The sequence below is a fragment of the Scomber scombrus genome, chromosome 10, assembly GCF_963691925.1.
Source record: "Scomber scombrus chromosome 10, fScoSco1.1, whole genome shotgun sequence".
Taxonomy (NCBI): Eukaryota; Metazoa; Chordata; class Actinopteri; order Scombriformes; family Scombridae; genus Scomber; species Scomber scombrus.
In genome coordinates, this window is record NC_084979.1 from 16498427 (window position 1) to 16522786 (window position 24360).

The 24360-nt window shown below is 38.7% G+C and overlaps 2 protein-coding genes across 2 annotated transcripts; one reads left to right on the forward strand and one right to left on the reverse strand.

Moving 5' to 3' along the window:
• Positions 1-60: 60 nt before the first annotated feature.
• Positions 61-2628, reverse strand: nfe2 (nuclear factor, erythroid 2). Its single transcript, XM_062427922.1, has 3 exons — positions 2372-2628; positions 2112-2249; positions 61-1388 (listed from the first exon to the last, which is right to left on the reverse strand). The coding sequence occupies exons 1-3, from the start codon at positions 2417-2419 to the stop codon at positions 132-134; spliced, it is 1443 nt and encodes a 480-aa protein (XP_062283906.1). The 5' UTR covers positions 2420-2628; the 3' UTR covers positions 61-131.
• Positions 2629-9937: 7309 nt separating this feature from the next.
• copz1 (COPI coat complex subunit zeta 1) lies at positions 9938-15730 on the forward strand. Its single transcript, XM_062427926.1, has 9 exons — positions 9938-10000; positions 10461-10529; positions 11541-11622; positions 11714-11805; positions 14099-14154; positions 14249-14326; positions 14426-14477; positions 14558-14596; positions 15096-15730. Exons 1-9 carry the CDS (start codon positions 9983-9985, stop codon positions 15141-15143), a joined length of 534 nt encoding a protein of 177 aa, XP_062283910.1. The 5' UTR covers positions 9938-9982; the 3' UTR covers positions 15144-15730.
• Positions 15731-24360: the final 8630 nt, after the last annotated feature.

The following is a 24360-nucleotide window of genomic DNA, read 5'->3' on the forward strand; positions in this document are numbered from 1 at the left end:
TTGTGTATAAGGTTTAATTCCATGAAATGAACATAACTTCCAGCAAGTAAATTACTTTCAGTTGGCACAATAAGAAGTAAAGTATTTCTTTAAGAGAATAAATTAGTAATGAAAGCCTGTATCCCACATGTTCAGCATTGCTCCCTCTTTTGCATAGTGGTGTGAGGTACCAAATAGATTTTACCATCAGGTGTCTGTTGTAAGGAGTACTCATCTATTGAATATGGTTGTCCATCTTCATCCCGTAGATGAGAAAACACTTCTGAATAGAGGTCAGTAAGACGACATTTAATAAAAGCCAAGCTACGCTGGAACTCAAGCCTTTCCTGTGCCAGGTTCTCTCTCTGGGCTTGCAGCTGGCCCAGTTCTCTTTCGAGGTGAATGATGCTCTCAAGCTTCCTCTTCCTGCAGTTTTGAGCTGCCACTTTGTTCTTCCCCCTCCGTCTAATGTCCCTAACCAGTGCTAGTTGATTTTCTGTCAGAGTATACTGTGTCAGGAGCTCATTGAAGTCATCCACAGGCAGATTGATAATCTTATCCATAGGGAAGGGTATCTTCAAAGCCACAGCCCGTCTCTCATCCCTGCTCAGCGGTGCAGGAGTAGAGGCACTTCCTTGTGGTTTGGTGTATATGTTGGTGTTTGAGCTCCCTCTGCTGGACACTCCAGAGTCATTGTACATGTCACTGACAGTGGCAACCTGAGACTGTTTCACTGACCGAGGTGTCAAAGCATTAGGTTGGGGGGAGAAATAAGAGTGATGTGCACCTGAGTGGAAATATGAGTGAGATTGATTCTGGTAGTCCATTGGGTAATGGATGTGTGCTCTTCTGGCGTGCTCAGATCTGCCGTCTGGTTCACCATCGCTATATGTTATGCCTATGTCTACACCCATGTAACCTGGGGCAGCACCAACAGCATTATCTGGAGAAGCCATTGGTGGGCTAGAACCCAGAGACAAACCAGAGTCTGACTCTAGATCATCAGCTGAACGAGCATGTCCATGTGTATTCCACAGCATGTGCCGACTTGGACCCTGAGTAAGACAGGCATTGGCCCTTCTGTGCCCCTGACTGGTACCTGACATGTTCATCTGTTCCCTAAAAGCCATAAGTGAGTGCTGTGTTTGAGAGGAGATGGTGGGCATTCTTTGATTGAGCTGAGATTCGGATTGTCCATACATTGCCTCTGCACTGCTGCCTAGACGATGACAGACAGGCACCTCCTCAGAGTAGCATCCCTCATAAATGTCAGCGGTGCCGAGCTGACAAGCAGCAGGTGCAGGCTCAGAATGGGACTGGGCCATTCCATACCCCCCCATCGGGACCATGGGCTCCATGGTTTGGTACTGCGTTGGAGCATAGGAGCCTTCGCCAGGAGCTTCAAACTCCTGTAATAAAAACAAAAGGGACTCAACTAGTCATGACTGACAGGTATTCATGTAACAATAATATAAATTTAAAAAATGAAGGCTATTATAAAATTAATGAAACTTTTGGAGCAGTCTTTTTTTTAAAAGAAATCATCTGTTTCGCTATAGAACAGTTTGCCCCCACTTCTGTATGCCACCCATAGCCTATGAAGGGCTCTCATAGATGCGATCAGGTTTCACTAGGAAACAGTTGGCTATTGTGCAGTGCAGGGGGGCCGCCGGCAACATACAGCACTTGCCCCCTCTTACAATCTCTTCATCCTGCCATTACTCAAATGAGTCAGTGTTACCCACCTGACCTGAGCTTGTATTAGTTTTTTAACACCAAGCAACACATTCAAATGTATAAATATGTATGTATTCCATTGGCATTGTTTTATAAATTCAAATTTTCATTTGTGAGCCACATTTTTAGCTGTTGTGTTTCAAACTTTATGAACTGTTGTCACTAATTAAGATTAATCAATAAAATACATTTGTCTGATGTGTATTCTATAAAACTTTGTGAGTGTGTAGACAGAATTAGCGTTTGTTAAAAAAACCTGCACCTAATTATGATAATGAAACATGGCAAATCATGAAAATATAGTAAGAATATCTGGGATAAGACATAACATTTAGTAACATTTTGCAGTTATGGTTTCATTTCATGTTCTCTGTGTGTCAGTGCTAAAGAGTTACCTGCAGCTCTGTGATGGCCATCAGTTCCTGCCAAGCCATATCCATATCTGTGTCCTGAGGAGCTCCATGGGACCTAGCTCCAGGGAAATTAGTTGGCATGGACACTCCACCACACAGCCTGCCTGGAGTGGCTAATACCTTTAAAAAATAGAAAAAGAAAAAAAATGTTGATTAAAAAACAACATGCAACATTCATAAGTCTATTTCATGCTTGATTATGGCTTATGGTTTTGGTTTTCACATCTCTTACACAGACCTACCTCACAGGTTCTCCTCAAGGGGAGAACATAGTTGGCTGTTGAACACATTCAGGACAGGCTCTTGTGGCAAAAAATCAACCTTGTGGAGACACAGAAAAGCAAGTTACTATCACCTACCCCACCTCGAAACTTTGACACAGTGGAAAGAATAACCTGAATAAAAAAAACAATCATTCAGGTTAAATATCTGAAAACCGTTACAACACAACATGTCTTTAAACACTCATTTGCAATACATACAGTATGTTACATATCTGTAGACTTGCTGCTGCTAAATAAAATGACGTTGTGTGGTGTTGTGTAGATTCTTTTGGAATACATGAAATGTTCAGTACAGTTGACTCCTCCCATCAGCTGTCCCGGGGTGCAGCTATGACAGCCCCTGATAAGACAATCTGCGGGAAAACAGCGTGCTCAACAAGGCAGACTGGGGCCTGATGGCTGCTTTGGAAAATTTGGTGCTTGTCTAATATGTATGCAGTAATAATTTGGCCATTTTTGGTTAAGCTCTGACAATCAGCCTTCTTTCAAAGTTTTAGTGCACACTGTTAGAGCGACAACGATTAGTCTATTACTCGCTGGAAAGAAAATGATTCAACAAACTTAATAACTGTTATATAATTAATTGTTTAAGTACATTTTCAAAGAAAAATGCCAAACATTTGGTGGTTCCAGGTTTTCGAATGTATGAATTTGCTGCTTTTCTTGGCCTTACATTGTAGTAAGTTGAACATTTTTGGTTGTTGGTCGGACAAAACAAGACATTTTAAGATGTTACACTGGACTTTAGGAAACTGTAATCAGCCCTTTTCACTGTTTTCTCAAGTTATATAGACTAAATTATTAACTGATTAATCAAGAAGAAACTATAATTGATTAATCAAGAAAATTGTCATCATTTAATGATGTTCAGCGTTAAATTATTAACATATGTACTTGGACTCATACACATACATTCTTGCAGCTATATGCTAACGCATACATGTACAATAAATACTCGCCTCAATGCATGTATATGCACATACACCCAGTCTATAATACCTGTTTATCTGTGGTTTACCCTGAATCTTTCACAGCAATTTGCTTGTTAAGATGTTTCACCTGAATTTAAAAGCCAAATAAGTGACAGAGGTTGCAAATTAGCTTCAGATAGAAACAATACAGTTCAGCTGTTGCATTGCTTCTTTGTATGTAACATGATTTATCTGAATTGTCCCGCTTAAATGAAATAAGTGCAAGTAAGCGGATGTGAAGAGTCTTCTGTATACACCTTTCTGTGGATCACTTAAAACATTCTGATTTCATTCTAATAATTGATTTGCATAAGTCATTCTCAGGAGCATGTTTCATGAATGAATATTTTTGAGCGAGAGATTTTCTATCAATAAATGCAAAAAGGATCATTAAGTGGCAGCATCAGGCAGCTCCACAAACAATACAACTGAAACTACTTTGTAGTTATGACAATAAACAGTTGGTGTCTGTGGATGCTTGGAGATACATTTTAAGTTTGAATTATTTAAAATGAAAAAGTTGACAAGAAAGTTATCAAAGTCAAGCTATTTGTTTGGCAGTTGAGTAACTGCAGCAATGTAGCAGTTGTGTCACACTTAGGTGTCACAGATTACAGTTTTGGGGATGAGCACTGAAAAAACTTTCATGGTCTACATCAATGAAACTGTCAGAGATCTGAATAAAACTTACATGCAAAATTTGGGACATTCCATATAATGTATATAAAATATATATTTAAGTGTCATCCATGGCCAGAATGCAACAGATGTGTTAATTTTCTTTTTTCTTTAAAAAAATAAAATATATATATATATATATATATATATATATATATATATATATATATATATATATATATATATATATATATATATATATATATATATATATATACTTTTAATTTCCTTATACTGAATTACAAAACAGGTCTGTGTGCATTACATTTGTGAATTTGACTGTTTCTTCACTGGAACATGTTTGTGAAAGACTGTTTGCTATCGTTTTCGACATATGAATTATTCTGTAATGTTTAAAGGTACTGAAACTTGGTGTTATAACTACCATATCCGGCTACAACCGGTGTTTTGTTGGTGGTGAGTTTCTTAAGGCTGTTTCCTTTGCTGTAAGGAATCGTAACTCACTGTCAACACTCAGTACTGTATTCACTGGTTCAGTAAAAAAAGAAAAGAAAAGAAAAGAAAAGAAATTGACAAAACAATGAGTCTAATAAAATCAGGAGGATCAAAAACCAAATAAATAAACTCTGAAATGTGTTAAAATGTCAAGAAAATCTGTGTTATAAATGTAACTGGATAATTTACAATTGAAATAAATGAAAGTCGCAGTGACAATATAAATACATTGTTTGGTAGTTTAACTTGACATGATGTGTAATGTCATATTACCTGAAATGTTACATTTACATAAATAAGATACAATATACATGTAATTTAAGTGGAAATGTGTATCCTCTCAACGTAGCACTGCAATAGACAGTGTGTCAAATATGAGTGAACATACCTGAGCAACATTCTCTGCGTCTTCAACAGGTAATGAGGTGAAGAAAAAACCACAAAAAACTCCCCAAAAACTTCAGACGTGAAACAATCCTGGTTTTAAGAAGAAGAAAAACATTAGTAAAAGGAGACTCTACTCTTTTTGACATATGTTGTGATGCTGCATACTTTTAACAGCTGTAAAGCAGTAAAACACACGAGGCCTCTCCCTCTATCTCCTATTCTGTCTGTCTCTCTCTGTTCAGCTACACATACAGTCACCGACATAAATGGGATGGCTCAGTGCAGACAAACGCAATCTTCCTGTAAAGCACCCACACCACAATTTTTTGCGCTCTTGTATCCTTAATAGCACACTTGCACCCCAACCTCCAAATTTCCCTTTTGCCCACATGACAAACCAACAGTCTGGCATGCACCACACAGTCATTCTGTCAGTCCACACTGAAGTAGGTTGATGTTTACAAATCCCAAAAAAAAGAAGGAAAAAAAAGCCTGCAAGCAATCTTGACTCTAATTATGTGATGACAATAGAAATACATTGATCAGATTAAACAGCTAAGAGTAAGTGAAAACTAGCTGCATGGTTGGTCTCTCCTGGTCAAACCGTACAAGAACAGTGTCCTTTCAAATCCGCCCAAACAAAAGGAATGATGAGTGTTATATGGAGCACCTGGTGTCAGAAGTGGCGTTGCAGTGAGGGCCCTGTTCAAGCAGGGCTGGGTTGGAGGCTGGATAGAAACTAAGTTTAGTAGAGATGGAATGTACACCCTGCAACAGGTAAGAAAGACTACATTGTTCCTCTATCTGGCAGAGTACCCGCCAAGAGAGAGAGAGGAGCAGGGGGAGTATGGAGGGGAGCGTGTCTTACATAGCAAGTGACCATTAAAATCCTCCACAAAAAATCCCCTCATTGCCCTGATCTGAAGAACAGGGAACAGTGAACTCACAAAGGCTACGTGTTACCCTATTGTGTAACAGCTTTCACAGAGTTACTAATGGTAGAGATGTTGCATATTAATTGTTTTATAGAGCAATACATATTTATTTTCATGTACAGTGATAAATGTTGTCTCACAGTGGCAATGATGATTGTGGAACTAACTATTTCATTTTTTGTAGCATCTGTTGATGTTGATGTTAATTGAGCTTCTGTGGCAACACCATATGTTTTGGCTGATGTACATTTAAAATAAACCCTTTGAAAATATAGCTGAAGCTAATGTTTGTAAAATTAATTGCATAAAAGAAATCTCTGGTCTATTATACAGTCATTGTCACATAAAAAAAACTGCAATGTGCAACAAATGCACACTTCTCAAAATACATAGTGTTTCTTTTTCTCAGAAAATGCAAAGGTGAAAACAGATGTCACTATCGCCTTTGTCTTTAAACCACGGTTGGGTGTTGATACTAATAAGCAGAAAAAAGCTGTAATAAATTACCACAAACTGTACACAAATACACCCAAATTGCTTCAAATTTTCTAAATTTAGTTAGTTCTCTTTACTACAAACGTGATAAGTTGAATAGTCGAAAGACATACATGTTCATCTTATTTTGCCAGTTATACCAGCGGCTGGCTTCTTCTGTGATGAAACATGTAAAACAATAATATAGAAGAAGTGTCTAAAGGGGTTACATACTTTAAAAGTTAATGTCTAGATTCTGCTCATAAGTGCATGAAATACTAATAATATATGTAATTCAGAACATGATTATAATAACTTTAAGGCTTAAGGTTTTGCAAAAAATGTATAAACATTTAGGGCTGGTGAAAAAACAAAGAATTTCAGCCAGGCACTGTATATTCAGAAAGCATGAGAACATGGAAGGTTTTGTATGGTCTTTTACAATATCACATCCCACAGAGACATAAATCACAATGTTTTTTCTGTCATTGTTCTAAGATGGAAAAAGTAGGTGGCTGACAGAGTCAAGAAAGGTGAACGTCTACCAGGAATCAAAGAAGGGACTTCCCAACCCAAGTTCCTAGCACCCAGCCCCTGACTCAACCACTGCCACAGCATGCCAAAGAGCACCCTGTTATTACTGTGACCACAGCGGTTTTGAATCTGGACACAGTTCCCAGGTCAACGCCCACGTTCCCTATTTGTGTTTGTTTGCTTCAATTAGTCTTTGACATCTCTTCTTTCCAGCTTGCATGAACCTCTAAGGGCTGTCAGCTTTTTCTCATTGTGCACCACACTGCTGCGAACATCTCAACTTCAAAAATAGACCGGAAATGTTGGCTGGGAACTGCCAAGTTGACTCACTTAGGCTTAAATTATCTTAATGACCACTGAATTTTATATTAGGCTGTGTTGAATCTAAGCTGAAATTAATGCTTAAACTATTTTTTTTCTTGTGTCCGCACCTCTTTTGTATGTTTTGATCATTAAAGGGGGAATGTAGCATCTTTGGTTTTATTTTAACATCCAGAAAGCTGTATCAGACATGAGTGGAGAAAACCACTTTACTACTAAACAAAATGAGTGTGTGTCTTGGGTTGTGGTATCAAAAAGGGAATATTTCTGAAGTCAGTTTCTGGGAAAGGAAAAAAAAAATAGGGAGGTCAGATGGAAGAGTATTATTTTTTGTCCTAGCATCGTATTGATTAATACCAAGTGCAATTTTGATCTGGAATATTAAAACCAAAGGAAAGTTTCTGTATTGCTCCAATTATACACTTAATAAAATATTACCAATAGAAGGCAATATGTTCAGTAGTTCATAATAGTGACAGACAGACTGGTACACAACTGGACTGGGTTTGTGAATTTGATCCACCATGTCATATAGGTGCACTGCACAGTCGGTATCCTGTTTCATTTATTGGCCCAATCCTATACTGTGGACAAAGATGCACATTCAAATTAATGCAGTTTTCATCTTCTTAAAATGAGCGGGATACACAAGTATCTGTGTCGCATATACTGTACAGTGTTTCTCAGAATAATTGTAGATAGATAGACATGGAAAGGAGAGATAACCTTTCCATCGTTGTCCCTCAGAATGTCTTTCATCATGGTCACACATCATCACTACCACAAAAACAACAAATGAGGAACCTGAACATGCAGCATCACTGTGTCGAATGTCTCAATAAGGCCTTATCTCAAGATGCTCAGATAAAGATAATGTTTTGCAATAGCAGTACTGTATTTCTTGATTATTTTGTGATAATTTCAGTTTCCATTTCATTTCTCTATTTATTAATCCACACACTATATAACTGGTGTAGAAAAACAGAAATGCTAAGTATCTGGCATTACGACAGAAATAAGTAATTATGAAGAAATCAGGCTTTTAGGGCTGTTGTAAATGTTTCTGTGCATGTACATAGGTAGATCTATACATGCGATTGCACACGTCTTTTTAATAATGAATGTCAAGGCTAGTTGGTTACACAGAGGCAGAGAGGGAAGGCGAGGAAAGGAGGATGTTGGTCGGCGGAAGTTCTGCTTCATGCTGATAAAAGGAGCGCTTGGTTCTTAGGAAGAGAACTGCTAACTGCTGTGGTTGCTGGCATACGCTGAGGAGAGCATAGCACACTGTACTATCACATTACTTCAACTTCTCAATCAATTCTTTGTTACTATATAATTAATTTTTACTTTTTAATCTGCTTGAGCAATAGGATTAATAGGATGTAGTAAATATTTAGTGAACTTTAGTGAACAAGGGATCTATAAGAGATATTATTAGTCTCTTTAACATTTTCCCCACGTAATGCTTTCAAGATGTACTGAATGGGACTATATTTTAAATATGAAAGAGGTCAATCAATATATCCTTAATTCAAGGTTCATTCTTTAAAGGGTCTTCAACTATGATGTGCAGGTGCATACATTTTTACATAACTTATTTAAAAGAAGTTATTTGCGGGGTTACATTTTTAAAGTAGTCCGCCCTATCAGTGCCATGTACCATCCAGCAGCTTGACAGTCGCGATACACTTTATGTGTGTTAATTCATCATTGATTCATCATTCAACTTTCATCCATCCCCATCACCATCTCTGCCGTTATCATCATCATCACTGTGATGGTTACATAAAATGTTTTGAAACAGCCTATATATTATACCTCTGAGATGAGCTGACATGACAGTGATAGTGAACCTATAAGTAGGAGCTTGTTCAAGGCAGCACAGTTTCCTCTACAGTCGGGATAATTTTGAAATCTTAGTGGCTGAATTGTGTAAACATAGTTCTGTATTGCAACATTTCATGGTCGCCCACAGTGCTATTATAAATGCACGTCAAAAAAGTTTGTATCTTTTTTACAATACACTGGTAAGTTAAATAATGGCTGGCCTCAATTTGCCTGTAAAAAGTCTAAGTATTCCAATTTTATTCAAATCTCAAGCCCGAAAATATCTTACAGTAAGACCAAACAGTGATGTCATTTATGGACTGAGATAGAGGGAAATCCCCATCAGCCTGGGTTTCCAAATGCTTCCCAGAAGTGGGAACTAAGATAATTGAGCTTGGTTAAATGTAGGAGGATCCTGAAAAAGGATGTTGATGAGTACGAGAAAGCTAAAAAGGCTTGTAAATGAGTTACCATGCAACGCTACAAAAAACATTTGTCACCTCAAGCTACTGAACTCATAATGTGCCATTTGGTTTAACTACCATAGGCTACACTGCAATGGCTCTCTATGTGTTATCTATGAAATTACGTATGGGAATTAAATAAATGATTAACTTCTTTGAGCTTTGAGTTGATAAAAGGCACACGCCATGGACAAAAATATAGAAATATTACAGGTTCGTGGAGGAGAACATGTTTGACTTGACCTGAGGGACACTTTCAAGCTGCAACTCTCCCTACTGAAGGGACAAGCGTGATAGCCTACAGATACTGGCACGAATGAATGTACTTTACACACACATAATACAAATGCACACCTTCAGCATTCATGATATGCACTTTCGGTCGTCTCTCCACGCCCGGTAGAGAATTGGTCTTTGCCCCGTACGCACAACACCAGCCAATGAGAAAGAGCCTCGCGCACGTTACGTAGTACGTCAGCCACTGCTAGCCGGCTACCTGGTGTGCTAACAAGAAAGAAGATGGATTCTCCAATACTGGTAATGTATTCAGCATAAATAATTGGACACAACATACGCGTCGTTTAAGCCGTCAGTTATAACATCACAGAATAATGTAATGGTAATTGTTCATCGGAACTGTCTTAAATGGGGCAGTTTAGCTACCAAGTTAACGTAAACGGGGTAGCTAAGTGGCTAACGTTAGCCGCTTGTAACATTACATGTTTGTTGGTGATGTGGAAGTGTCATGTCTTCCTTTGTAACATATTGTTGACTCTGGTCGGATGGCTTTTTGGCCTTTTCATGTCATGTGTAGCGTCCTCACAGCCGACCGTGTCAGAGTTTGTTTTCACAAGTTCATTTTTTCAGCTGTTATAAGATAGTTGGACTGCAGGCACCGATCGGCGCGGATGAGTTGTAATTATCTTAAGTTTGTCGGTGTTCAAATGTAACGATTACTTGTCAAATTAAGACGATTATTCGTGTGTTACCTTCACAGGAACCATCCTTGTATACTGTCAAAGCAGTTCTCATTCTGGACAACGATGGAGACAGGCTTTATGCCAAGGTATTAATTACGTTAAACAATTATACAGTTAAAATACTTAATTGAGTAAACTTTTCCAAGTTGAACTTATTGGGTCTGGACAAACTTGCATTATAGGATGAGTCTGGTGATATTATTGTTATGAATATCACTGGCAATAAATCCTATGAAAGGAGCAAAACCAACAATGAATTAAATCAATTATCAAGTATTTTCTGAAGCCTAAAATTGGCATAACTTTATTCCTCTGGGCCCTATACTTCTATTGTTGAACAACATTTGTTAAAAACACATCAACGAGCCATGCTGTTGCACTGGGTCACATTTTCCTTCAGTACCACATAGGGCTGCAACTATTATTTTAATTATTGATTAATATGTCCATTCTTTTCTTGATTAACTGATTTTTCCATTGTATTTATAAAATGTCGATCACTATTTCCCAAAGCACAAAGAGATGTCCTGGGCAACAGTTAACAATCCAAAGATATTTAGTTTATTATTTTACAGGACTCAAGTAACGAGAAAAATATTCACTTTTATATATTATATTCATTTGAGACACTGGCATGAGATAATTTGACTTTTTTTCTTTAAAAAAATGAATAAATGATTTATCGATTATCGTAGTATTTGACAATGTGTTTTCTATCAGTTGACTAATCTATTAATCAACTAATTGTTGCAGCTCTACACTTATGGTGGTCACTAGTGCACCAAATCCCAGATTGAAAATGTTCCCCAACAAATGCATAATTCACTCCTGTTTGAGTTAAATTTGCTAAATGTTATTTTGAGAAAATATTTCTTTTAAGATTTATGTATTCATTTAGGATTAATGTGCTTGCGAGTTGGAAGTTAGAAGTTGGGAATTATTGAGACTAACGCACTGGTGGTTTGGGTCCTTTTTTGATAAGATATACAATAGAATATCAGTAGTCAAATCTTTTTAATGAAAAATAAACCTAGCTAAAGTATGCTGTGGATTATACATTTACATGTCAATATAATGTTTTTTAAATTTATCTACAGTATTATGATGATACATACCCAACAGTGAAGGAGCAGAAAGCATTTGAGAAGAACATATTCAACAAAACACACAGGACGGACAGTAAGACACGACATTATTACCTTATAAATGCAGCCACTTTTTCCCCTCTGTACATGTCTTACACACGTTGTTGTTTTCTGTGTGCTCTTAGGTGAGATAGCGTTACTCGAGGGCCTCACTGTTGTTTACAAGAGCAACATAGACCTCTTCTTTTATGTGATTGGAAGTTCACATGAAAATGAGGTAAGCTTAATTAATTTTCTTTATTCATCAATCAGTTGTCGCTCAACCATGACACAATGAGCAAAGTCGCACAAAGATAAATCTACCAAAATCGCTCCTAATCACATCCTGTATATTATCATGGCTATCATCCTAAGTGTAATACAATATTCTAAAGCCCCAGTATTTCAACATGTTATCAGTGTTTTTGCAATTCAGGATAACATTTATGTAGACAGAACGAGAACAGATTTATGTTCAGATCAAAAAGAAAATCATTTTTAACAGTTGAATTGTAATTTTGTAATAAATAAGTTAATCTCATATAAAATGGATTGTTATTTGTCTTTTTCTTTATGGCCATTATTTACAAACTGTAAATAGTTAAGAGCACGCATAGTTATTTGCAAAAGTTTGGGCACCCCTTGACAAATTTAACACAAAATATTGTTTTTCATTTGTCATGAAAAACAATATTTTCAGCGGATATTAATGCATAGTTACTTTTTATGTCATAAATTGAATAAAAAATACCCCAAATGAATAAAATGTAATTGATTAAGTTTGAATGCACACTAATAATCCAACATTTTGAATTTGATATGGGTCTTGTGAACAGCGTATTTTTTTTGGATATTCTGATTAAGGCCATATTTTGTTTTTAAGTAATGTGGGATCTGCTGATATTATTCGGGTTTTAGAAGCATTCTTTGGACTTGTATACACCGCATTTGGAATATACGTCTCAATTGGGATTTTTACCACAGTTTGCGAAACATGGCCTCTTGCCTGTTTGTGGTCTGCTTTGTGAGTTGTAAGCAAAACTACCCAACAGCTTGCAAGGTTGGGGTAGAGATGCTCCAAAGAAAAGCCCACATTTCTGGTCAGAAGGAGAAGCGCACCTACTTTTAAACGTTTTTGAAAGACTTGGATATCAACAGATTTTGGATATGTGCAAATATTGCAACACCAACCTTTTTCAAGGAGGTGGTTAAATGAATGAAAGAGGGAAGCTTTGTTCACACGATTGGATGAGTCTGCCACCGCTTCAGTTTCACCCCATTTTACCATAGTTTGACATAGTAAATGAATTATGCAGGGCTGTGTAAACAGGAATATTAGTGGGATGTTTATTTTCATTAGCCATATAAACAGCTTAATATGAATATTGTTTATAGTTATTGGAATAAGGGCAAAAACCGGGATATTTTTTGCATGTAAACGTCATCATTGTGGTATTTGCGAAAGTTCTAGCAGAAGTCTCAGAAGTTAGGAAGTCTCAGAATCTTTTTACAAGGTCTCAGACCTTAATCAGCTTGTTAGGCTTGAGGCGTAAGCACTTTCTTAGGAAATGTCAGTTGGTGCCAATTTCAAAGCTATACTAATACTGTGACTCTTCAAACCTTGTGTTAAAACTTGGCAACCATGTGTTCCCGTAAGCAGCTGTGTAAGACTCTGAAAATGGAAGTTATTGATACCCACAATGCTGGGGAAGGGTACTAAAAGACAGGAAAGGGTTGTCAGCTTGCAGTTTCCGCAGTGCAAAATGTAATTAAGTGATGGCAGTTTAGGGGAACCGTGGAGGTCAAGATGAGATCTGGGGGACCAAGAAAGCTTTTGGAGAAAACTGCTCGCATGCTGGTCTGAAGTGCAAATCAGAACCCCCATTTGACTGCAAAAAGCATGCAGGTAGATTTAGCTGACTCAGGAGTGGTGGTGCACTGTTTCACTGTGCACAAACAAGACCCTTATGGAGGAGTCATTAGAAGATAAACCTAATCTGTATCCTCATCAGAAAATCCAACATCAAAAGTAACTAGAAACATTTTGCAAGGAAGAATCGAAGAAAATCCCAAATGAAAGAATCAAAAGACTTTTTGCTAGCTACAAAAAGCATTTGCAAGCAGTGATATCTGCCAGAGGGGATGTTGCTAAGTAATGACTATGTAGGTTGCCCAAACTTTTGTCCATGCTACAGTTGTGTGTTTTGGTCAATTTATGACATAAAGTCACTATACATTGATGTTTGCTGAAAATGTTTTTTCATATCCTAGAGAGACTCTCTTTCAATTAAAAAATCACAAAAAGATGTCTGCAAGGGGAGCCCACACTTTTACATACAGCTGGACTAAGTTTGTTGTGAATATTAACTGGAAGATTGTGTGCCTTAAGGTCTATAGAAGAATTGAGAACCACATAAAAAGTGATTCCACACGTCATTTCTTTAGTGTTTTATTTTTCTCAAGATGATGTAAAAACACTTTGGACTCATTAGACATGAGCACTTTCTAATATAATCTTTTATTTTCAACAGCTTATGCTCATGGCAGTTCTAAATTGCCTCTTTGATTCGCTCAGTCAGATGTTGAGGTACGTTTCAACAGTTTTAACAAGTGTTGTTTATTCTGCAAAACCTTTTTCTGAGGACTAAAAAGCGTGTCATGTTTTTTTTTTCTCACTGCAGAAAAAATGTTGAGAGGAGAGCTTTGTTGGAGAATATGGAGGGACTCTTCCTTGCTGTGGATGAAATTGTAGATGGAGGGTGAGTACAAACTGAGCAGCTTCAATCTTGTGATGCTAAGTCCTCTCGTTTAAATGACTGGAGCATTACCAATCTTTGTCTCTTTGCTGCCTCCTGCAGGGTGATCCTAGAGAGTGACCCGCAACAAGTTGTGCACCGTGTGGCTCTCAGAGTAAGCTTCTCTCCTCTCAGAAATATTCGATAGAGTTTAATCTAATCTCAACCGCTAACGTAACATAATTGCTCTTGTAGGGGGATGATGTGCCTTTGACCGAGCAGACCGTCACCCAGGTGAGAAAAACATCCTTGCCTTTCTCTTCTCTCTGCAGTAAAGTTTAAAAGCTCCATTAGTTTATTGACTGTTAAAACTCATTACTTCAGAATCTATGAATACAAGGGCAGATTTATGGCATCATTCTCCTTCACTCCCTCCACACTTTATCACTCACCTCTTCGTTGTCATATGCTGCATTGTCTTGTGTGTATGGCAGTGTACATGATTACTAATTATTCACTGGTAAGGTGGTAAGTAGCCAACAGTGGTTCCTGTCTTTTAGTTCTTACATGTGTCTGCCTGTGTGTGAGCTCCTCTTGATTAATGTTGTCATTTAAAAGGCCTGAGACTGGCTACCGCCATCTCGCCTCTGGCTGTGATTAATGGCTAACCCCAATCTCCATGCTTTATGGTTATGATTCAACTTTCATTCAATGAATTAAGATGATTAATTAGTTCTTGCATATTTATCTTCATGGACATCACTTGTTGGTTAAAACTAGCTTTCCTCTACAGGTTCTTCAGTCTGCCAAAGAACAGATCAAGTGGTCGCTTCTACGATAGAGTCAACCTTGTACCAGTCTACCAGTGAGCCGCTGTACAGCCCAGTCTTCATGGCACTGATCCACATACTCCTTTCTATGATTTCCACTCCTTCAATCAAAGCTGTGAGGAGTACTACTGGCTGATCCAGTCACACTCCCAGGACTACTGCTTGACAAAATTTTGTTTTTCATGTCTTTATCCTTTTTTCCTTGTATGACATAATCCACAGGAGATAAGATGGTGTACATTCCATACTAGGACTGGCCTGTTATATTTGTTTGTTTCTTCATTACAGACCCTATATGTTTATGAAACGAGCATATCTCTATAAAACACTGATAAACCTCGTTATAGCATGTGACAACATTCCATGTGTCTCTTAGAACAAGAATGTTGTCCGTTTGACAGCATCCCACCTTCTCCTCCAAATGACTGTACAAAATATTGTGTAACTATAACTCATTCAATTTACACGATAATTGTAATTCTAAAATGTACAATTAGTACTGTAATCATACTGCTGATTGCAGAGGAATGTTTTGCATTTATTTTGTCCAGGGCATCTGCATCATCAGACACTTTTAATAAATGTTTGTTGAAACTCGTATGTGAACAGCTGTGGTATTATCTAACACTAGATGCTCTGTGTGATGTACACTTAACAAACATTGATTTATTTGTGATTGTTTTATGAATATCATGCATAGCGTAATAGTGAACTGTAGACTAGCTTTCATGGTGTTAACATGACTTGCCGTGAGTTATTATATGCAAATTTAGCAGGCTTTAAAGAGATGGTGATTCCTCATTTCAGAGCTGGCAAGCTGTGTGCTCTTTGTCCTTCAAGACCTCAGCAAGAGCTGGAGACACAAGAGCAAGGGCTCCATCTTCTGGTGTGTGCATCAAAGTGCGAGGCTGAGGTACACAAATACTCAACACATGAGGGTAGGGAGGGGAGGAGACTCATTCGTGCAGCTATGATCAGTGGCTCGCACAGTGCTGTGACATAAAGAGAAGTTTTATGGAGTCATACTTGATTCATTTCCATTCTGTAGTTAGCCACTGTGCATCATGAATTGTGTGCTTTCATGTATGCTCCCCCACCTTCACATGCTAGCCTAATATACTAATTTTAATGCAAATGAAGGATACAATTCAGAGGGAAATGGATGTGCGAATAGGCACTTCATCATGCTGGTAGCTGGTGCATATAACAGGAGAGGAAATGATCTATCTGCATTCTTCTAACTGGGTATCCCAATATGTTTTAATGCTGGTCACTCAAAGATTTTTTTCTTGCAGAGATTTGTGTTTGTTGCACAACAAACGGATCCCACCATGCCTAATTTGAAACACATTATGTGGCAGGTCATGTTACAGATCAGGTCTCCTTACTTGTCCTTACAATCAGACTCCTCATCTGTGGAGCTACTGTACTTGGCATGTTGCGACATTTATGTTGGCCAGAGTCAAAAACCATTTAGTTACTGTTTATGTCCTTTGCATTACTTAGCATATATGATAAGTTTGCCCTTTTTATTTTTTTTAAAGTGTCTTTCTCTTAACTACCTAGCCATTTGGTGTGGACATCAAAGTAAGAAGCAGATGAAGAGAGGCAGTACTGTTCATGTAGAGATTTCTATGGCCTGGAGCAGTTGGTAGAGAAGATCGCACAAATTAGTAGTTATGTCGGAATGCAGAAAGTACATTTTAGCATTTCACTCATCATTTGCCCTCTGGAAAGTCCGTGAAATGATATATCTTTAAATGGAGCTACTTCTGTCACAAACATGGAGGGTACAAATCAGCACAAAAAAGTTTAGTTTAGCTGTTTAGTTATCACTGGTTTCAATGGAAAATTGCCCTAGATGTGTGGATGTATGCAGTCATCATACTGTGAGGTTAAAAAAAAAAAAAAAATCTAAAATATTACAATTGAATGAAGATTGTGTACACTGAGTATTACTGGACCACAGAACTGTATTGGTTTCAGTCATTCAGCTTAATTGGAAACTTTGGAAACAATATGTATAACATAATATAATGTATAACTGCCTGAAAACTGAAAATAGAGCTAGACCAATAAATTGACAAGTCTTATGTATCAATATGCCGACACATTGATATTGGTGTATGTTGTATGTTGGTTGATGAGGGATAAGAAATTGCAGTATAGATATGCTACACTATGTTTAAAGTAATTGAGAAACAACAGAGTACCCATGACATAGTTTGTCCACCAGAGAGCAAAGTTTATTTTTACACTGTAAAATGTCCTACCTAATATGTTAGGTCACAATTCTAAAAAGAAAAATCACATCTAAGGGATCCGTTCAAGATTGTTTATGTTAAAAAATGTAGTATCGGCCAAAAAACAAAATCCATTATTGGACGGGCAATAATGAGAACAATGTTTCCTGCATGTTGTTTGTCAGTCACAGTTAACTGTTGGCAGACAACAGTTGATACATATCAAGCCAACAGCATGTGTGTGTGTGTGATTGCGCCTGGATGCACACATGTGGCTTGATGTTTTCACAGAAAGGAGTATAGTCAATGAAACTGTTATTGGCTCTGACCTGTGGACCTATTGTCTTGGCTTTGCTCCAGTTTGATTCAGCCCTTTAATCTGTGGCTCTTTATGGCTGCAGAGATAGCATGAATGGAAGCTATGTTGCTGCTACTAGCTAAGTGTTTTACTGGAGAAAGAGCAGTAAGAAGGAAAAGCTAATCATTATAAATGGACTCCATTATTGCACCAGTTTACTGTTATCGCACCAGTTTGCTGGTATAATGAGGACAGTCTCTGTCTCTGTGCGTGCTTTCAATGAGAGGGAGAGTGTAACATGAAGGTTAAAGAGGACGAGGTTAGCAGAAGGAAGCAGCAGTAAATGTGATTAGATGAGATCCTGGCGAGGGCACGGCAGGGAAGAGATGGGGTTAAAACAGATCCCACCCAAGGTGCCTGTCCAGAACCTCACTTTTAATCTAGATGCCCTACAGCACCATTGGGAGCTCAGTGACTCGTTTTCATCCACTAATTACAGTTGCACCACCATAAAAATCCACCGAGGTAATTTATATTAATTATACAAGAATGAGTATAACAGTTTGAAGCGCCATGTTTTGACATGCTGTACATAACATGCAGTAAAATTGTCAGAGACGTGTGGGCTAGAGCCTTGTAATTGATCGATGCATGCACTTGTGTGTATGCGTGTGTATGCGTGTGTATGTGTGTGTGTGTGTGAGTGAGTGAGTGGACTGTGTGAATTAGAGTCAATAAATTATCATCATCTGTAAGCTTACAGAGTCTTTATGTCATAGTCAATGGGCCTGAGCAGCCATCCACTGCTAAAGAGAAAACACTGGGGAAAACAATGACAGTATGTTGGAGCCAATACAGTAAACATATTAAAGGAAGTGCCGTTATATTGTCTGAGCAGGACAAAGGGCAAGACCCACATGATATTTAATGACCCACTGTATTAAAATTAACAACGCTATTTTGCCCCCACTGCTTTCACATTTCCATCCAGTAGATAATTCTAACATCTAAACAAAGACATTAATACACATTTCTGTACTGGAGGGAAATCAGCTCTTTCATTGTTTATTAATGAGCTGTAGTCACTGAGTTTTAAAAATAAACTAAACCGATATCAAATCTACAGAATAATTGCATAGACAGCTTTTTCAAATAGGTCATTAAAGGCTACTCAAAGCGCATGTGGTCATGTGTGTTTGTGTACATGTGTGCAGCCGGAGAGGAGGAGGTATGCGCCCAGGCCTGCTCGCTCTGCCTCTGCAGCATCTCGACAGCCTGACGTGGTTTATGGCCCCAGTTGCCCTCTCTGGGTCTGTTTATGGATTCCCATTGAACAGAGAATCATGGCCACTCCAGGAAAAAGCCAGCCAAAAACAACACCTTCACCACTGCACTCTTGCCTGCCTTTGCCATAATTCAACATGCTGTTTATCTTTCTGAAGGGGAAAAAAAATGTATTCATAGTAATGACATGAGATGACTGTAAATTCTGATGCTAATGTTTAATTTTTTTGTTGATGTAAGATAAAAATGTCACCACAAATGTGGCTGGTTTATTGGACGTCGTTACAGGTTGGTGAAAAAATTGTGGGCTTTGTTAAAGGAAAGCTGTTTTCTTTGGGTTAGAAGAGCGTTGCCTTTGCAAGACCAGTTATTTTATGATACCTGTAAGATTTATTACATGAAAATGTTCAACTTTGATAGGATAATCAAAGTGCTCCACCAAGGGCATTGTTAATCGAGGAAATATTCTACCTGATGTGTTTTCCCTCTGCAGTTTTCCCCACAGTTCCTTTGTGCCAGTGCAGCCCATTACTCTTCACCAAAAACATGCCCATGTGATAGTTGTTGCACGCTGTATGTGAAAATACTCTGTTCAGGAGTTGGCACTGCTTAGATTGAACTGAGCCATGTTGTGTTTTCTTTGTGGTTAAGTGGCAAAACAAAATCCTCAAGACTAGCTGTACTGGTTTTGTTGTGCCGCAGGGGCAAATTCATCATCCTCTGAAGCTGCACAACTGGGGCACATCTGGTTAGTGGATGGGCTCGACTGAACCCAGGGCTTTCCCTCCTCCAGACCCTCACGGACAGACTGTAATGAGGGCTGTGTGTACCTGGGCGCCTGCCGCTGCTGCTGCTGCTGCTGCCGTGTCATGACAGTCAGAGGTTACTGGGTTACTGCTGTTATCAAACAGACAACGCTAAGTTTTGGGCTAGCAATGATGCAAAAGAGCACTAAAGAAGGGCCATCAGTCATTGTCCCTGTAGACAGTCAACATCAGACACAGCAATGCTGGCCGTAAAGCTTTATGACTGTTTCTCCTCATGTTATTCAACTCCCACTGCATCCACCAGGGAAACATACAGCCTGTTTCTGCTTTTTTTCTGGCCTTGTTTAGTCTTGTTTTTTATGAAAAGATTCCCTCACATGCCCTTTACTATTTTCTACAGTATACAAGCGTGCATTTTTGTAGCATAACCAAAGAATGTAAAGAAAAGCATTTTCTGTGGCATACCTCTGAACCCTCAGTTTGCGCCCTCCTCCCCTCTGTCATCCACTCTTTCTCACTTTCTCCCCTCCCTCCCCGTGGATTCCCCAACCACACCACAACACCCTTAACAGACTTGGCCCTGACAGATTTACTGCCATCGTCTTTCCATTGGCCGCCAGCGTGACAGCTGAGATTTAATGCTGCCTTCTCATTGGCCAAAGCTTGACAAGTTAAATTATAGGCGCACTGTGATTTGATGCCTCCTGCCTTTGAAGTGAGTTACAGCTCTGTCGCTTATAGGACACAGAAACGGTGTCAGGTTGCAGTCGTAAAATCTTATCCCTGAAGGGAGGTGGCGCTGGAGTATAATAGTCCTAACGTCATGAGAGGAGAAGAGACCTTCTTGTGAGCACATAGAAATGGGTGATAGGATAAAATGCTTGGCTTCTATCCAAAATGTTTGGGATAGTTCACAAAATATTCAGATAATATCAGACAAAGCAGTCCAACTGTGCACATATGCATGCATTCAGTCACATGTAACATTTATGGTTTTTATACCTAAATGCACATTTGTCTAAGCCATCATCTCTCTCCTCTCATTCCACATTTCTCATGATCAGCAGGTCTTTTGTTTGTCTTTGGGGGTCAGACGATCCTCAATGACTGAGTAAATCACTATATAGCATAGCTGATCAACAGCAGCAAACTGCCAAAGTCACTTTGGTGTCTGACCACAGTATCTGCTCACTGTAGCCCCAGTGTTCGTGCAACGCTATCATCTATCTGCAGCCTATCTCTTCATCAGCCTGACAGTCTATCCTGACAAGATCAAGAAGAGCGAGAATGTGGCCCCGTAACAGCCTTGACCCATGGAAATATCTAAGGGTAAATAGCATGGCTGCCCCTGCCCTGTCTATCAACCCCTGGCGAATTCGTGCACTGTTTCCCTTGGATATCAAATCCCTCTCTTTACTCTTTCACGTCACACATGAGGTCATCTGCCAGAGTGGAAAAACTGTCAGAAAATAAAGAGAGAGAGAGGAAAGCCCTGGACTTGCCTTGTCAAGAGGGATTGCATAATTTTTTCAGAGACCTTCTGGTGAACTTGATAACTTGGGGTTGCACAGCATGCCCTCTGACAATGTGCCCTGTAAGAGAAATATTACAGCTTTTACATCTTAAAGAGACATGATCCCTGTGAACTCGGAGGAGTGATGGATAGTTTGGCGGTGTGTTAGAAGAGGTTGAGACAGAAATACCTGTATAGGGTTAACTGTTTCAATGAGGCCTTTTCTATGCACACAGCGCTCTGTTTGTGTGCTTGTGTTTTTGCTTTTCTGCTCTTTGAAGTATGAATATTCTTCAATATATATACTGCAAATACGGCTCTTTTTGTTTGTTAGCAGTCAAATCTGTTCCTGCTGTTCTGAGGTCATGGAAAAAGCTGAAAAATGATCTGATTAACTCATTCTAGAGAGTAAATTGATGGTTTCGTTTTAATGTCTCCCTATTTTTGTTTCTATCCAATAGAACTTATTTATAGAGATGGTGGCTTTCTGTATACAGCAAATAACTTCCCACAGTGCAGTGAGCATCCAACACCTCTCAAGCCCAAAATGTTGTGACTCATCATATTATGATTCTGAATATTGATTTCAAAAATGGCTTAATCTCTACTATATATTATTAAAAGTGACTAGAAACCAGCTTCTGTTTCAGTAAATCACCTACACCTGAGTCTGTTCAAACAATCCCACAAAGAAGACACAGATGTTAGAATCCATTCACCAGCTGATTATAAACATTTGTCTGATCATTCACTATCTTTATGTGGTCAGGGGAAACAGCAAATAAAGCCACAGATTCAGTTCAGCTGTAGATTTGTTTGCAATAACAACCATGTGGTGTCAGTTACAAGGCCTGTATAAGGCCTGCAGTTGATGATAATGAATCATCCTAAGATACTGCATGTACGTAAAACTTTAACAGCATTGTTTCCTCGCCTACCACAAATGATGAGAAAGTCCTCATGGAGTTGCTATATTTCCGCTTTGAGGAGACTATAAGATGTAAGAGTGCTCTGCAAGATTAGAGGAAGGCAACCCGTTGAAGCTGGCGCTCACACTCAGGGAACCACCTCGTGGCTGATTGGCTGTTCCCTACAAAAGTGTCCCAGTCCCAACGAGATGTAGATTAATAGGGTGGCGTAAGGCCAAGGCATGCTAATGTATCTGTCGAGGCTAAACGCACTTCAGTTGGAAAGTGATTTTTACAGACTCAACAGGGCGCCGGGGTGTCCGTCCTGTCAAAGGGAATGTGGATGACTGTTTGGCCAAATAAATCTCTGCAGCAAGGACCTGCACAGCTTGTTCTTTGGCAATACATCTGCATACTGCAAACACTTAGCAAAGGTATGGAACTCAATGCAGGATGCCTTCATACAAACATAGCAACAACAACATTGTTCTCGTCGCAGCAGATGATTCAATGACTGAAGTGAGATGGTTCAATGTGCCCCTGATGCCCCTTGATGAAGTTACGCTGTCCCACTAAACTCAGTGACCTCACTACACTTAGTCTCGGCGGTCTTGTGGTGATTGGAAACTCAAACCTAAGTTGTGTAATACCAACTAAGACCTTTTTCACAGCAGACATTTTAACCTGTCACAGTAGTAAAGCAATAACATTGCTAATAACATTAACAATGGCTCAGTTCTATTCAAGTGAAGTTTTGACGGTGTAACGGTAAGTCAACATGCACAAAACCTGGACCCTAAAAACTGAAGCAGCTTGAATCATTTGAATCAGCCTGGATCACTGATTTAATTATTAACACCTGAGCTTCTGCTAATGTTACATGTCAAAATACACTAGTTACATGTTCAAAAAGTTTCCTAACCTGTTTCTTCATTCCAGTGATTCAGTTTCTCTTATTCTCTCTAAAATTTTTCACACTTCACTTTGTATGCGTATGTGATTTAGCCAAATTGCAAAAAGTTTATTTTAGGTTGCAAGTTCTGACTTCCCTGGAGATTCATCTTCATCTCCAAAAGTAGGTCAAATTCAAAATTCACTTTTCCCTTGTAACCAATCAGATGGGTGATGGCTTTCACTTCTTTACTCTTCTGTGTTATATTTTGAATACTGGGAATGGCATACAGAGACTAATTCATCTTGTTGAATTGCACTAATTAGGAAAGTAGTGGCAGACGTCTGAATGTGGGACGATTTGACGCATGACATGACAGAACTTTCCGAGACATTTTGTAAATCAGGTGGCTGGCAGATGTCCCCTTTGTAACTTCCACATGTTAACTACATTTTGATAACAGCAACAGTGATACCATGACACCCTGCATACAATATGTAGGCTATACACCAAATTTTGTGCCCATTTTGTACTGATCATTTCAGATTGGTGTAAAATGTCTGCCATTTGCGAAGACGCCCTCCACTGCTATCATTGTTATTCTTTAATTTTTCACCACTTAAGTTCTCAGAGTGGTGCATGATGCCTTTTGGTTATAACTTGGGCCAGGCTTCAGCTACATGTATAATTTATATCTGAATAATAGCCCCCAGTATTAGAGAATATTACAATATTTGGTAATCATTAATAAGTAATGCATTCATACTTTCTGTGCTCATGGTTTGACAGGAACTTTAGATTTATGGTTAATTCTTACACACAATTTTTAATAATTATTGAGCAAGTGTGATAAGTCAAATTGATGTTTTTACATCTGTGCCGACACAATTGGCTTAACATTAAAATGCACGTAAAAAGATAGAGTGCACCAACAGGGTCACAGTTGGTTCATTTAATTTTAGATTTCCTCTGTAGTCTGCACAGTTTTTCATTTGGAGCTCAGTGAACACTCAATCCCTGCTTCTGAGTGTATGTCTGGGGACGTGTTCACTGAGGTGTCCAGGAAAATGGGAGTAACCCGGACAGAGAAATTGAAATTTTAATGATGAGCAGCACCACCACGCAGACGGCCATGGAACACCTCAGACAGCTTAAATATCACCGCTAATTAACACAGTGAGGTGGGCTGTCACAGGCATGATTGATGGTTTTGGGGGTCGCAGATTGCTGCTTTCAACCAAACAGCTATTCCTTTATTAATCAAAGCCTGAGATGAAAAGGCTCTCCCACACCTCTGGGAGAGGAAGATAGCAGGAGCTATTG

Bases quoted from the DNA above. Each gene is read 5' to 3' on its own strand.
- copz1 (XM_062427926.1), top strand. The intron at 10,530-11,540 runs GTATTAATTACG...ATTTATCTACAG, and splicing joins GAGACAGGCTTTATGCCAAG to TATTATGATGATACATACCC. The intron at 11,623-11,713 runs GTAAGACACGAC...GTGTGCTCTTAG, and splicing joins CAAAACACACAGGACGGACA to GTGAGATAGCGTTACTCGAG.
- nfe2 (XM_062427922.1), bottom strand. From the start codon at position 2,419: ATGTGTTCAACAGCCAACTATGTTCTCCCCTTGAGGAGAACCTGTGAG. The intron at 2,250-2,371 runs GTAGGTCTGTGT...TATTTTTTAAAG, and splicing joins CCTTGAGGAGAACCTGTGAG to GTATTAGCCACTCCAGGCAG. The intron at 1,389-2,111 runs GTAACTCTTTAG...TTTTTATTACAG, and splicing joins TGGCCATCACAGAGCTGCAG to GAGTTTGAAGCTCCTGGCGA.